Source organism: Humulus lupulus, chromosome 6, assembly GCF_963169125.1.
Source record: "Humulus lupulus chromosome 6, drHumLupu1.1, whole genome shotgun sequence".
NCBI lineage: Eukaryota > Viridiplantae > Streptophyta > Magnoliopsida > Rosales > Cannabaceae > Humulus > Humulus lupulus.
This window is the reverse complement of record NC_084798.1, coordinates 218029818-218046699: the sequence shown is the minus strand read 5'-3', so window position 1 is coordinate 218046699 and position 16882 is coordinate 218029818. Positions and strand designations below refer to the sequence as shown.

At 31.3% G+C, this 16882-nt stretch overlaps 1 protein-coding gene across 1 annotated transcript; it reads left to right on the top strand.

Annotated features, from left to right (window-relative positions):
- Positions 1-7865: 7865 nt before the first annotated feature.
- Positions 7866-10179, top strand: LOC133786076 (endochitinase A-like). The gene is made up of 8 exons (XM_062225290.1): positions 7866-8063; positions 8160-8336; positions 8432-8614; positions 8708-8871; positions 8974-9054; positions 9189-9251; positions 9370-9517; positions 10156-10179. Exons 1-8 carry the CDS (start codon positions 7866-7868, stop codon positions 10177-10179), a joined length of 1038 nt encoding a protein of 345 aa, XP_062081274.1.
- Positions 10180-16882: the final 6703 nt, after the last annotated feature.

The window sequence follows — 16882 nt, the reverse complement described above, 5'->3', positions numbered from 1 at the left end:
GTATGTATGTATGTATGTATGTATGTATGTATGTATGTATGTATGTATAAATACATGATTTAATAAATTGGATTAAGTAAAGAAGCCTCTAGCTAAGAGAAAGATTTAGTCTTTGAATATGCCACTAGATACAATTGAGTATTGCTATTTGGAATAACACATATGATAATTAGTCTTTTTATTGGATTTATATATATATAGAATTTATATTTTAAATTAAATAGTGATAGACATAATGCCTTTTATTAATACTTTATATAATTATGCATGATTATATATATAAATTAATATATATGTCTAAGGAAATTTGGTTGTTTAATTATACATATTAAACAACCAAAAGAAGGCATGTAATTACTTAAATTTGACCGTAAAAAGCTAAAGGCATTGGCATTATTATTAATTTTTTTTGGTAAATCAGCTCAAAATTGTATTATGCACAAAACCAAATACAATCACCAATCAGTTAATTACAATGTAATTGCCCCACCCAATCTGTATCCTCTTTGCTAATTCCTTTTGTATCTATGAAAGTAAATCTATTACAGATTTCTCTTTTTATAGTTCTAATTACATTTGTGACTATTGGAGATTTAGAGTTCCATAAAGCATCATTCCTTGAGCACCAAATATGATACACACTTGCATTTATCGCACATAAGTACATCCGCCTTCGACATTTGGAATGACCACAACGCCTAACCCAGTTCTCTATTCCCCGAAGCTGGCACAAATTAGTCCCAATACCCAGCCAATTCAACACCTCATGAATGCACCTAGTACTGAAGGCACAGCCATAAAGCAAGTGCTCATGAGATTCAGTAACCTGCCCACACAACACACATCAAGTATCAATATTGAAACCAAAACGAAGCAATCTGTCTTTGGTTTGTAATCTCTTCTTGAGAGCAAGCCAAGCTATGAACTTATGCTTGGGAATACTCATCCTATCCCATATAAGAGTGAAGTTCCATCTGGTCTCATTCAAGCTCTTCAAGCGTCTATACAAGGCAACTATACTAAAGGTATTCTTTCGGAACTCAGCTGCAACCAAACCTGCTCGAAATTCCTCCTTGATCCGAACTATTTTAGACCAATACCAACTGCTTGTAGGGGAAGGAATATAGCTCCCCCACTCCTTCTCTTTCAAATACACATTGTGAATCCATTTAACCCACAAATTATCTTCTTTTTTTTCAATCGCCCAAACAAATTTACCAACTGCACATTTATTCCATAAACCAACATCTCTAAAGCCAAGACCTCCATTCTTTTTAGTCTTACAAGTCTCCTCCCAAGCCACTTGACCAGGCCCATCATAATCAGCTCTTCCTTTCCAAAGGAAAGCTCGGCAAAGCTAATTTATTCTTTTCACAACAGCCTTCGGAAGAATAACTATTAGAGACCAGTAGGTATTAATAGAAAAAAAGGACTGAGTTAATTAAAACACACCTGCCAGCAAACGAAAGGTTTCGAGTGCTCCAAGTGCGAATTCTTAGCATCATTTTGTCCACCAAGCGTTCACAATCTGCCTTTGTGATAGGCATGTTGCTGAACTTCATTCCCAAATAATTAAATGGTAAGAGACCTCTTTTGAACCCAGTCATTCCAGTCAATCTAACCCAAGTCTCTTCTTGCATCATTGCTCCATATATAGCTGATTTACCTTTGTTTGCAATAAGACCAGAGCTATCTAAAAAAATTTGAAAACCTTTTAACAGTAAAAGAGCTGAATCAAAGTCTCCTTTGCTGAACAATAACAGATCGTCAGCAAAACAAAGGTGAGTAAGTCTCAACCCCTCACATCTTGGGTAGAACTTAAATCTCCGGTGCTCTGTCACTTTGACAAGGATTCTTGAAAGATACTCCATCCCAATAACAAAAATCAGAGGAGACATTGGATCCCCTTGACGTAACCCCCTCTTAGAAGCCAGATAACCATTAATGGATCCATTTATCATGAAGGAAAACCGAGGAGTTGTCACACAAGTCATGATTAGCTCTATAAACTTGCTGGGAAATTTAAGCGCCATTAACATTTCTTGTAAAAAGTCCCAGTCAAGGGTATCATAAGCCTTTTGAAGATCAATTTTCATCAAACAAGCAGGACGCGCACTCTTCCTTCCATAATGTCTCACTAAATCTTGACAAATCATGATGTTGTGAGCTATAAACCTCCCTTTAACAAAGCCACTTTGATTTTCTGAGATGATGGAGGGCAGAACCTCTCTCAGCCTAGCACAAATCATCTTAGTGGCCACTTTATACACTACATTACAGCAGGAAATCGACCTATAATCACTCACATTCTGAGGACATTTCATCTTAGGGATGAGTGTGATAGTAGTAGAGTTGATTTCTTTTAAAATTTTCCCCGAGTGAAGAAAGGAAAGAACTGCTTTAACCAAATCCTCACCTGTAATATCCCAAGTATGCTTGAAAAAAGCGCTGCTGTACCCATCAGGTCTTGGATCCTTATCATTTGGAATCGAGTACACCGCAGCCTTGACCTCAGCTTCGGTAAATCTCTTTACCAAGAACTCAGCTTGGCTCTCCGAAATAACCTGCCCTTCTTGAACAATAATAGCAATCACTGACTTCCTTCTCGCCACTTTCATTCCCAACAAGTCCGAATAATACTCTTGAAAAGCATGGCTCACTCCATCTTGCGTATCATGGCAATTCCCTTGAAGATCCCAAGTAGAATAGATTGCATTTTGAATTCTTCTTCTTCTAATACTATTATGAAACAGTTTCGTGTTTTGATCCCCTTCTTTCAACCACTGAATTTTCACTTTCTGCTTAAGAAATTGTAACATATCCTCATGAGCCTCAACATACTTTTTCCTGGCTGTAATCTCTTCATGGAAAAATGAGATGTCACCTGGGTGCTCTCTTATCTTCTCTTGAGATTTGATTAACTCAGAAAAGGTCTCTGTCTCTTTAACAAACACATCACCTTTCCCTTCTTTATTAATCAGTCTCAAAACAGCTCTTAACCTCTTCAATTTCATAACCAGCCTATACATTGGGTTCCCATGAACCTCTTCCTCCCAACTTTGAGCTACTTTCCGATGGAAATCTGTATAAGTACTCCAGAAATTAAAGTACCTAAACGGTTTCCTAACTTCCTGCTGAGGGTAGACTGCTACCACAAATGGACAGTGATCAAAATCCCCCTCCAGCAAGAAACTCACTTCAACAACCTCAAAAACCTCAACCCAGTGATCATTAGCTAAAACCCGATCAATCTTTGCATAAACTCTAGCTTTTCCTTCTTGTTTATTGTTCCAAGTAAAAAAGGAACCAGAAAATTTAACATCTTCAAGGCCACAATACTGAACATAGTTCTGAAAAGGAAATAAATCTGAGCCATCTCCAGTGTAACGAAGTCTATCTTCAGTTGACAAGATAACATTAAAGTCCCCCAACACAAGCCAAGGGAATTTAACTTTAAGCTTAATTTTTTTTCAAATCACTCCATAACTCTATCTTCCTTTAACATCATTGAATGCATACACTGAAGTGAGTTCAAACTTCTCACCAGTTTTGGCTTCCACAATACAATGCATCCATTGACTTGAGCTTCCTTGAATACTCACATCTAAACTTCTAGGATTCCAAGCCACAATTATTCTGCCATTTGGATGATTCATCAAATTAGTAGTGAAACACCACCCTTGAAACATATGGAAGTATAAGGCTTTTTTTATGGTAAATAAAAGATAATAACTCTTTCATTTTACGAGATGACTGTCGTTTTCTGAGGACATTTGTAGTTTTTTACAAAATTGTTGTTTTTAAGGATATTTGTCATTTTTCCATTTTTTTTTTATCATTTTTCAAATATTAGGGTTGTTTTTTACTAATATTATCGTTTTTGAAGAATATTATTTGGAAGAAGTTTGATGTTGTTATATTTATATAGAAAAGTTATATTGTTATGTATTCATTGTAAATAGTGAGTTACATATTTTGATGTTGAATACATGTGATTTTGAATAACTTCTATGAAAGAGAATGAATGAATAGTTAAAAAATTTACTCTTAAACTTAATTATATATATATATATATGTTGCAAAAACTTGTTCCACATTGAATGGAAAATCTATATATAAATTCCTAAGTTGCAGGTGAAAACTTTGATTTAGTGATTGTTGACTCTCTTTATCAATATGAAATCTTTAAACTCTTAATAGAACTTAGTTTATTTTAGATAAGAAAATTATTTAATGAGGGTTGATTTAGTGTAATTTCTCACCCACACTGTCCACCCATGGCCATGAGAAGAGATGGGATAACATAAATTATAATATTTATATTAATATAAATTTAAATATTATAATAATAATAATACATAATCTTAATTTTTATTAAAAATTTATCATTGATGTTTAAAAATGTTATCATATTATATATATATATATTTTAAAAATTATAAACATTATTTTGATTTAATTTTTCTTTTAATATGTTTACATTATTCTTTTATATACAATATTGTTCATTTATTTAAAATTTATACAACAATGATACAAATTTACTAAAAATAATTAATAAATTTTATAAATAAAACTAAGCAAACGTGCATGGTTAAACGGGCTTCATGGACTCTCAGGAGAGGTTCGGGCCCAACCAGGGCCCATCGAACAATGAGCAACCACACCCTATAGGCCCAGACCATGCTAGGCCCAATAGCTAGCGAATAACGCAAACATAGTAAAGAGCTCGGACCTGAGACGTAGGCCTGAACCATGTTAATTGTTTTGTTTACCTGTGTTAAATAATAACTACTTATCTGGTTATCTAATTGTAAAGCTCGACTTATAAGTCGAGGATTCATCTGTGTAATCTGATGAAAAGTTTGGCTTAATAGTCATAGACATACCTGTTTTAAAAGGACTCGACATATCAGTCGAAGGATAAATGACTCGAATTATATATCAGTTGAAGGATAAGAGACTCGAGTTATATGTCAAAGGTTAAGAGACTCGTCTTATCAGTCTAACGATAAAGGATTCGACTTATCAATCGAAGGTTAAGAGATTCGACTTATCAGTCGAAGGTCAAAAGACTCGTCTTATCAGTCGAAGGTCAAAAGACTCGACTTATCAGTTGAAGGTTAAAAGACTCGGCTTATGAGTCGAGGGCGACGATAGCGTGATGGACACCGGCCGATGTGGTTAACTAACCAGGAAGCGAGATATAAGCTTGAACGACCCTAAGGTCGTCTGAAATATTAAGCGCCAAACCCGCTTGGCCAACTTTAAGGCTGGTTATGTGAGGAATTAAACAGTAGACCCTGTCGTGACTCCATAGTCACTTATCTGGAATGATCGCATGCATGGAGTAGAGTTATTACTGCTAGGCATGTTATTTATGATTCTATGATCCAATGATGTAATGCTTATAAGCGTGATTATGTATTCTTGCTGAGCCTCAGCTCATAGGTGCTAAATGGTGTAGGTAAATGAAAGGAAAAACTAGACCAGCCATGAGTTGGAGAGCTTTAGGGGCAGAGTGTACATATGCGGCCTGCCCGTCCGCCACGACCGAGGTTATCAGTTGGAACTAGGTTTGGACCTTGATTTTGCAGCCTAAGTAGACTTTTGTATACATTTTGGGTTGTAACCGTTTTAAACTCTATTGGGATCACATGTCACTACTACAAAAAAGGCTTTGCGAGTCCTAAAAAATTTTTTAGGACTCGCGGGGCGCGAGTTCTCTATTTAAGAGCCTTAAAAACTGAGGTTTCGTTGCGAGTCCTGAAAAATCTCATTGAGAGCCTTTAAGTAAGTTTTCAGGACTAGTGTTGCAAGTCCTAAAAGAATATTCTCGCAATGCGTGTCCTAAAAGATCCCGTTTAGTATCTTTAAATTAAGATTTTAGGACTTGCTTTGCATGACCTTAAAAGTAATTTTTTTTAAAAAAAATGCAGCTACAATTTTCATTTTGATTTAAAAAAATATATCCCTTTGAGTGTCCAAAATGTATTAAAAGAAATTTAAAAAGAAAATTCTGAAAAAATGCCAATTTTTTTTAAAAGAAATTTAAATTTCACAACATGTATTATAAACGACAACATGATTCAATATAAAATAGAATAAATTCCTACTTATTAGTACAATAAAAAAGAACATATATAACTAAATTGACTAAATTAATCAATGACTAGCAACCTTTCTCTCAATCTCTTTCTTTGAATGAACACTTCTTGTCCACTTTAAACATTGGAATAATCAACTATGGCAGCATCATGACATTTTTTTTTTGTTATACATTTCCCAATGATAGAGCGCTCTTTGCAACCCTGCGTAATAAAATTAGATCAATATCATACATAATAAAGATGAGTAAAGAGTGAAACACAAAACCCATTCTTAAGTTGCACTCTCAAGAACGAAACAAGCATTCATAATATAAGCTTTAAGATCAAATACAATGCTTTAAGATCAAATTATATTACTGCTCATATGAGACAAAGACCCGAAAACATAAACCAATAAATCTTAAATTACATGGTAAACTATCTCAAAAGCTTTTAGTTTTATCTTTAAATTTGTACTTTAATTAACTATCTCAGAAGCTCTTAAGTAAGAACAAAATTTCCACACTATGTTCCCTTATCTAATACATACTTTCTTGGTTGTACGAAACAATGCAACAAACATTTCGGGTGCATTTAGCTTTTATATTAAAATATTTTCATTTATACACTATCTCAAAAACTAGGACATCAGAGCAAGACTCAATTGGACAAAATGAATCATCACAATATAAGCTTAAATCGATGAAAATAAATATGCAGTAATCCATACTCTTAAAAGAATACAAAACTCATATTCTTCAAGTTATTTCTTATAGACTATTTATGTCAACTATTGGTTAATATGTGATTATTTGAGACAATTTGAATTCTTGTAAAATACCATAGAGATATCAAAACTTTTGGTCAAACCAAATTTAGAGAAAGCCACGAAAACAACAAGAAGAAATCTCTAACCTTACACTAAAGAGATAAATAATGATCTCGGTAGTGAAAAGCAAAGACAAACCAAAACAGTCTTTTGCTACAATCTCTCACTCCGAAACAACCATAAACTACTCAAGAATAAAAAAAAAATCCTTACCAGCAAGACCAAAGAGTGTGGATAAAAAAAAAAAAGTCTCTCCCAACTCAAACTCAGAGTAAAAAATAAAAGAAGTTACCATATGCATAACATCAAAATTAATCACTAAAAGCAACAAATAAGAGATACACAGAAACATCAACAAACCACAAAAATATTGAAAAAACCATGAGGAGGGAGGATTATTATAAGAATAGTTACAAATAGATACAATTAATATTTGACACTTAATTACATTTGAGATATAAGTGTTTTTTCTCTTAAATATATACAGAAAAAAATCAATTTGTTACTAATTCACAATAGATTATATTAAATGTTTAATATGATATTATTATAATAAGTGAGTTTAAGTTTAATTAATTTTTTTTAAGTTATAAAATGTATGATTTTATTATTTTTAAATAATTACCATGATAAAATATCTCAAAAATATCATATTTTAATTATTTATTATTTTAAAGTAATTATCATTATAAAATATTTTTAAAAAAATCATATTTTAATTTATTTATTATTTTTAAATAATTATCATTATAAAATATATTTAAAATATTATATTTTAATTTTTTCAATTATTTATTTAATTTAAGTTTAAATGTTTACATAATATTTGTTAAATATAATAATATTCAATAATGTTTACATATATATATATATATATATATAGCCACTTTGTGTTACAATAAACGTTCTGTTTTGATTATCAACAAGAAAGGAAAAGCTTGACGAAGATGACGACCACGTCCACTCCCCATAACTTAGACGATTTGATTTCTTTCACAGAGGAAGATTTGGCCGAGTTATTAGATTATTTTTTTACTACTCCTCCTTCTTCTACTCCTCCTCCGACTTCCACCGTCACTGTCACCACTTACGGAGATGATCACGACTCCATAACCTCCGATGAAAGAATCATCGTCCAAGAACAGGTTATCATTTTTCATTAACCATATTTATTTATTTATTATACGGATATTTTTTTGTAATGATCATGATCAAGAGACTCTCTGTGTAATAACGTACAGAACTCCATCGACGATGATCTGAACTTGTTGACGACGACGACGACCAGTCCCAGTCCCAGTCCCACTCAACCCAACGACGCCGTTTCAACACAAGTACATGGCGATCTGCCCTTTATTTCCACGACGCCGTCTTCTCCTGATTTTCCGACTGATTCCAACGTTCGATCAGAGTTTCAGGTATCATTTTTCATTAACCATATTTATTTATTTATTATACGGATATTTTTTTGTAATGATCATGATCAAGAGACTCTCTGTGTAATAACGTACAGAACTCCATCGACGATGATCTGAACTTGTTGACGACGACGACGACCAGTCCCAGTCCCAGTCCCAGTCCCACTCAACCCAACGACGCCGTTTCAACACAAGTGCATGGCGATCTGCCCTTTATTTCCACGACGCCGTCTTCTCCTGATTTTCCGACTGATTCCAACGTTCGATCAGAGTTTCAGGTATCATTTTTCATTAAATTCATTTATGTATGTTTTAATGTAATATTTTCGGAATAAACATTTATATATTTATATATATATATATATATGCAGTGTAAAAAAAGTGTGATGAGACCAGTTTTTGAACAACCTATTCGTGTAACAAGTTTCAAGGATCTCATTTCACCAAAATTTCTTACGACAAAGAGAGTTTGCCCATTATCTGAATTAGAAGATGATCATAACTCTACACTGCAAATCAATACTAATCTCATCAGGTACGTAATATTACATTACAGTATTAAATAAATAAATATATATATGCTACTCATTTTATTTTATATAAATTTTTATTGACTTTTAAATATTAATAATTTTAGTTCTCAAGGGAACAATGGAACACCTGCTAGTAGTAGTACTACCACTGACAATAATGAGCTTGTTCTCGTTGAAGTTAAAAGGTACTATATATATAACTACTATAAGACAATAATTTTTTTTTCCAATATATATATATATTAATATGTATATGATAATACTTGTTAATAATTTTATTATTATGTTTGAAATTAATTAATTAATGTATATTATTCAGATTCAAACCTAAAAGTATTCAAGAAATATGTTGCACTTGCAAAGCCTCTAAATGCTTGAAACTGTAAGTGTGATCACAACTCAACCCTATTGTTTTGTACTCTTCTGAATTTATTATAATATTTTCTCGATTGATTGACTTTTTTGAAATGGGAAAATTGATATATATATATATTGTGTAGTTATTGTTCTTGCTTCAAAGCTGGAAAGTATTGCACGAAGAACAACTGTGGATGTAGAAACTGTAAGAATACCGCAGATTACAAAAATGATGTGGACATGGCACGTTCACTTCATCCAAACCATACCTTTCAACCAAAGACCTTTTCGGTATGTAATTTATTTTAGTGTTGTTATTCGGCACTTTAAGTTGTCCAACAAACACATGAGGTTGCATCATATCATTATTAGTTAGTGATAACTCATGATATTTATTAAATTCAAATGAGTTTGATCCAATTTTGAATCGTACTATGCAACCTACTTGTGATGTTGGACACCAATGATATTACTTAGCAATTCTCTTATTTTTTTTAAATTATGTTAATACAAGTAATAATTTCTAATAATTATATATATAAATAATAGATAGAAGCAAAGCCCACGGATGGTTGCACTTGCAAAAAGTCAAAATGTGTGGTAGGCTATTGTAAATGTTGGAAGGTAAAGAATTATTATCCATGAATTAATTATTAATATATAGTTATAATAGATATTGCATGCATGCATGATATATATTGATTTATTTTTATTTTTTATTTTAAGGAATCGGTTGGATGTTCCGATAAATGTCGGTGTTTGAATTGTAAAAATGCATTTGGTGAAAGATCGATCAAGGAGGAGGTTAGACCTAATCTCTAGTTCTATTGTGTATTAATTTTTCATGATTTTGTTCACATATTAATGTAATCATAATGAAATTAAACTAATAATAATCCTCATATATATATTTATTGAAACTCTTGCAGGCAAACAAAGACAACAAAGGGTGATTTGCTATAGCTACAAGGCCTACAATACATCTTTTTTGTAAGAAGTAATTAGATAAAATGTTGAGAGTAGAAACATGTGTAATTCCATTTATATCTCTTCCATGTAGAGATAACGGAAATTCTAGGTTTTGACAGTTTTTTATTTTGTTAATGTTAACTTTAACGGAATATTTTTATATTTCACTACAAGAAAAAGAATTTTTAGAGGTGGAAATATTACCGGCGGACTAAGTCCGCCGGTAATGTTCAATATATTAGCGGCGGAGTACTGGCTCCGCCGCTAATAATGGAAAAATCAAAATAAAAAATTAATTTTTTTATTAGCGGCGGACTTTCCTGTTATTAGCGGCGGATTCTCCGCCGCTAATACAATGCCCGGGAACGGTTTCAAAATTATTACCGGCGTGTTCCACTGGTAATATTACCGGCGGGTCCCGCCGGTAATATTACATTACCGGCGGTTAATAGCGGCGGGCCCGCCGGTAATAGTGCATTACCGGCGGATTAAATGCGGCGGGACCCGCCGGAGTTGTGGTATTACCGGCGGAGACCCGCCGGTGATGTTTTAATACCGGCGGAAACCCGCCGGTAATAATGGTATATAGAGCCTGTTTTCAGCCTTCTTCTTCTTCTTCTTCTTCTTCGTCCGTCCGAAAACTCCCTCACAGATCTCTCGCTGGTTTTCTCTCGCAAGTTTTGTCTTCAAGATTGTATCCAAGGTACAATCTTTAATTGCTGTTATCATTCTGTTTGTTTTATGGATTGATTTGGTTTTCTAATTTTTGTCTACGTAGTTTACCTGATGTTATTGTCATCATGCATGATATCTTTCTTCACAGTTCTTGTCTTTCCTGTCGTTGATTTTGATTAATCGTTCTTGGTCTCGGGCAAATTCTGAGAAGTCCGTGTATAGCATTCGTACCCATTTCACCTGAACCCACAGTACCCAATAATTCAAAACCTTATTATTATTATTATTATTATTTATATACATATATGTGCGTAAATAACACACTTTAGACTCTAGAGTACAGATTAATCTTATTTTAGCATTTTGGACAAATAAAGAAAATTAAATGGTATATCATGTTAATAAAGTATTTATATAGTTTAATTTGCATACCCTCTTAGGAGCTGGCTCAAGGGCGATTCTCGCTCAGAGTTTTTGTGTGCGGAGCAAGTCACAAAATCACCTTTCCCTGCAAAAAGATATAAATTATATAACAGATTTTACAAATGAAAAAAAAAAAAAAAAAAACTTATAAGTAAAAATATAACTAGAGCATGCATGATGACAATTCCCAGTTCATGTTTTTAGCCTTCCCTCACAGTTTTTGAATCGATCTTTGAAGTGTTAGGTGCTGGAAGTCTTCTCGAAACTTGGAGAACGGTTTATTTTGTCGAGGGGTGACTGCAAGAACAAGTTAGTACAAACCAGTTCTACCTTCTTAGAAATCTCTCTGCTTTTTGATGTCTTTGTAGGCGACACTGCTTGTTAATTGAGGAAATGTCATAAAGAGTATGTCAGCAGTAGTTTATGTAATTAATCTGATTCTGAAATGGGTTTTATAGATTTCTCTCGAATGCTTCGTCTCTAGGAGAAGTAATCAAATTTTCAATAGACTATCTCCTATACAGTGAGTATCAAAAATTCAATTTAAATTTTTTATGTAACATTTTGTCACAATAGACTATCTGCTATACAGTGAGTATGCACCCTGATTTAAGGCTTTATCTCACGTTTTTTTCAGAGTCAAAGGGACTACTGGAGTTGAACTTGCATCTGGCTTTCATTGGTATTTAAAGTATTTAGGGGCAAAGATCTCGAAGATCCAGGTAACTTTCATATATATATATATATTGATTCATATATATAATATATATATATTGGGTGATTTCTTTGAACTTTTTCATATATAGGGATTAAAAAAAAAAGAATCTTTTATGTTTCTTAGTTTAATTGCTGTCTTTCTAGTAGTTTTTTTCTTAGTTTAATTAATTAAATAATAAAATTTTGATTCAACATTATTTAATTAAATAATTTAATTTAATTTTTTATTGAATAACATTATCTAATTGAATAATTTAATTTAATTTAATTTAATACAAATCTTAAAAATTAATAATGATTAATTAAATAGTTAATATTATTAATTATATAATTTAATAGTTAATGTTATCTAATTAATAATATTCACTATTATTAAATTATTTTAATATAGAAATTAAAAAATTTATTTAATAAATTTTTTTACAATTAATAATGATTAATTAAAAATTACTACATATCTTATAATAATTTATTTTTTAATTAATTAATTAATAAAAATTTGATTCAACATTATTTAATTAAATAATTTAATTTAATTATTTATTAAATAACATTATCTAATTGAATAATTTAATTTAATTTAATTTAATACAAATCTTAAAAATTAATAATGATTAATTAAATAGTTAATATTATTAATTATATAATTTAATAGTTAATGTTATCTAATTAATAATATTCACTATTATTAAATTATTTTAATATAGAAATTAAAAAATTTATTTAATAAATTTTTTTACAATTAATAATGATTAATTAAAAATTACTACATATCTTATAATAATTTATTTTTTAATTAATTAATTAATAAAAGTTTGATTCAACATTATTTAATTAAATAATTTAATTTAATTATTTATTAAATAACATTATCTAATTGAATAATTTAATTTAATACAAATCTTAAAAATTAATAATGATTAATTAAATAGTTAATATTATTAATTATATAATTTAATAGTTAATGTTATCTAATTAATAATATTCACTATTATTAAATTATTTTAATATAGAAATTAAAAAATTTATTTAATAAATTTTTTTACAATTAATAATGATTAATTAAAAATTACTACATATCTTATAATAATTTATTTTTTAATTAATTAATTAATAAAAGTTTGATTCAACATTATTTAATTAAATAATTTAATTTAATTATTTATTAAATAACATTATCTAATTGAATAATTTAATTTAATTTAATTTAATACAAATCTTAAAAATTAATAATGATTAATTAAATAGTTAATATTATTAATTATATAATTTAATAGTTAATGTTATCTAATTAATAATATTCACTATTATTAAATTATTTTAATATAGAAATTAAAAAATTTATTTAATAAATTTTTTTACAATTAATAATGATTAATTAAAAATTACTACATATCTTATAATAATTTATTTTTTAATTAATTAATTAATAAAAGTTTGATTCAACATTATTTAATTAAATAATTTAATTTAATTATTTATTAAATAACATTATCTAATTGAATAATTTAATTTAATTTAATACAAATCTTAAAAATTAATAATGATTAATTAAATAGTTAATATTATTAATTATATAATTTAATAATTAATGTTATCTAATTAATAATATTCACTATTATTAAATTATTTTAATATAGAAATTAAAAAATTTATTTAATAAATTTTTTTACAATTAATAATGATTAATTAAAAATTACTACATATCTTATAATAATTTATTTTTTCTGTCCCGGTATGCTTGTGATTGATGGTTGTTGACTACAACCATCGATTACAGGGATATCGGCACAGAAATGATAAGTTTAAAGTATTAACAATAAAATAATGAAATGAATTTTTTTTAATGTGAATAAAATTATATAATAAAACATCATAAAATAACATAAGATATTATAATATTGCATAAGATTTAAAAAATGATAACAAATTTTTTTGTTATCCATTCCTATTCACATTACTAAAACTCATAGACTCTTGTAACACTCTAGATGGCGATTGACAAGACTTGGACAACATTGAGAAATCGTGCTTGTCAAGAATATTGGAATGGTCTACAATCTTTTTTGAGGATGGCCTCAGAATATAAGGATTCTGATGGAAGAATTAGGTGTCCGTGTGTCAGATGCATAAATAACAGGCTTGAAATTTTACCTGTTGTCGAAGCACATGTATTCGATTGGGGATTTTATCAAGGTTATGAGAGGTGGATTTATCATGGGGAAACGGAACTAGATGTTGTTGATGAGGTAGTTGATGATGATGAAGTTGACGAGATGATTCCCATAGTGGAGGACTTCCTCTTACCGACAACTGAGCAAGTAGACAATAGTGGCGCAAGTGAATATTACGACGAGTTATTTGAGGAGATTGAAGCTGAGTTGTATCCTGGATGTGATTGGATTTCTTCCCTTAACTTCTTAGCTAAGCTATTACATTTGAAAGTTAGAGGGAAGATTCCTAACAACATATTCGATGAATTATTGAAGTTGTTAAAGCTTTCCTTTCCGAAGGAAAATAAAATTCCATCAACATACTACGAGGCTAAAAAGAGATTGAAGAAATTAGGGTTGGGATACGAGTCGATTCATGTGTGCCAGTATGATTGCTGTTTATTTTACAAAGAGCATGCAAACAAAGAGGAATGTCCAGTTTGCGGAACTAGTCGATGGGTTACTTTTGAAAAAACTAAAGGAAAAAAGTTGCCGCATAAGGTGATGCGTTACTTTCCATTGACACCCCGGTTGAAAAGACTATACAGCTCAAGGCTTACAGCGAAGGACATGCTATGGCACCACACTGGGAAATCGAAAGATGATGGAGTGATGCGACACCCGGTGGATGGGACGGCGTGGAAGAACTTTGACGTCAATCATCCTGGTTTTGCAAGTGATCCTAGGAATGTCCGTTTAGGCTTAGCTGCTGATGGATTTAATCCATTTGGCAACATGAACCTCGCATACAGCATGTGGCCTGTGGTGTTGGCGAAGCCCTTTTATGGACAGTCAATGATTTTCCAGCTCGAAGTAGTTTGTCTGGATGGAGTGGTCAGGGATACAAAGCTTGTCCTACATGTAATGAAGACACATCTTCCATTCGAGTGATCGGTAAGACATCTTATGTTGGTCACAGAAGATTCTTGCCCAGTACACATCGAATGAGAAGGAACACTGAGTTTGATGGACAAATTGAGAGAAGACGTCCTCCTAAACAATTTACTTGTGAGGAAATATTAGAACAAGTGAACAACCTTCCACCCCAAGTTCCTGGAAAACACTTGCAGTTTGGAGGTGTGAAACGTAGAAGAGTTGCGGAAGATAGAAATTGGAGGAAAAAAAGCATCTTCTACGAGCTTGATTATTGGAGTACAAACATTTTAAAACATAACATTGATGTCATGCATGTCGAAAAAAATGTGTGCGATAGTCTCCTCGGCACAATCTTGGACAATGATAAGTCTAAGGACACCACTAATGCAAGATATGATTTGAAGAAGATGGGGGTAAGGGAATCATTGTGGATTTATGAAGATGAGAGTGGAAAGTTGATGAAGCCGCATGCTTCTTACGTGTTAACTCATGCTCAGAGACAACAATTTTGTCAATTTATTAAAGAAGTGAAATTTCCAGATGGCTTTTGTTCAAATTTGAAGAAAAAAGTAATCGAGAATGAAACAAATATCATTGGGTTGAAATCCCACGATTGTCATGTTATAATGCAACGATTATTGTCTGTGGGTGTTCGCAAGTTTCTCCCAAAAGATATATCGACCACCATTTCTGAACTATGTAGTTTTTTCAGGCAACTATGTTCGAGGACTATAAATGTTACAGATATGGAGGAAGCACAAAAAGACCTTGTTTTGATATTGTGCAAGATGGAGTTGATCTTTCCTCCGGCTTTTTTTGATATAATGATTCACTTGGTCTTACATTTGCCTGAAGAAGCAATTTTGGGTGGACCGGTATTTATGAGATGGATGTATCCTTTTGAAAGGTACATGAAAAAATTGAAGAACTACGTGAGAAATAAAGCTCGTCCTGAAGGGTCAATAGCTGAAGGCTATGTCGCTGATGAGGCTATTGCATTTTGTTCGATGTATTTCAAAGGGGTTGAAACTAAATTTAATCGTCTTGATCGCAATAAAGATGAGGTGTATGTCCCACGACACCTTACTGTGTTTCAATCTCAATGTCGTCCCCTAACAAAGGGAACTCTCAAGCCTCTCGATCTTGCGACTCGTGAAATGGCTGAATGGTTCATCATTAACAATTCACCCGAAATTCAGGATTACTTAGAGTAAGTTTATTCCCTTTAAAGTGAAATTTATGTTTATTCCAAATTATTTTATCTAATGTAGTCAAAGCTTTCAAATTTACAGCGAACACCTAGTAGAGATCAAACTGAAATTCCCAGATGGTGATCATAATCTTTTACAGAAGAAAAATTTTCGCCAGTGGTTTCATAAGAAGGTAAAATTGAGATTATTTTTAAACCTTTATTATTGTAATGATATTTTTATCATTCTAATATAGGTTTATTAATTTATTTAGATATATGACTTGCACAAACAAGGATCTTTAGAGAATGGTGATGAGTTGCTAGCTTTAGCATCTGGGTCAGATCACTTGGCAACATACTACGAAGGTTGTATAGTTAACGGTGTTCGATTTATCGCTTATGACCGAGATCAAAAGCGCACCACACAAAATAGTGGAGTGTCTGTTGTGGGAACTGAAGTTTTTAACTATTATGGCACGCTTCAAGAAGTACTGGTCTTATCTTTCACTGGTGCATATTCAGTTGCATTGTTTAGGTGTAAATGGTTTAACACTGATCCAAGCAAGAAGAAAACAATCACTGAAAATAATA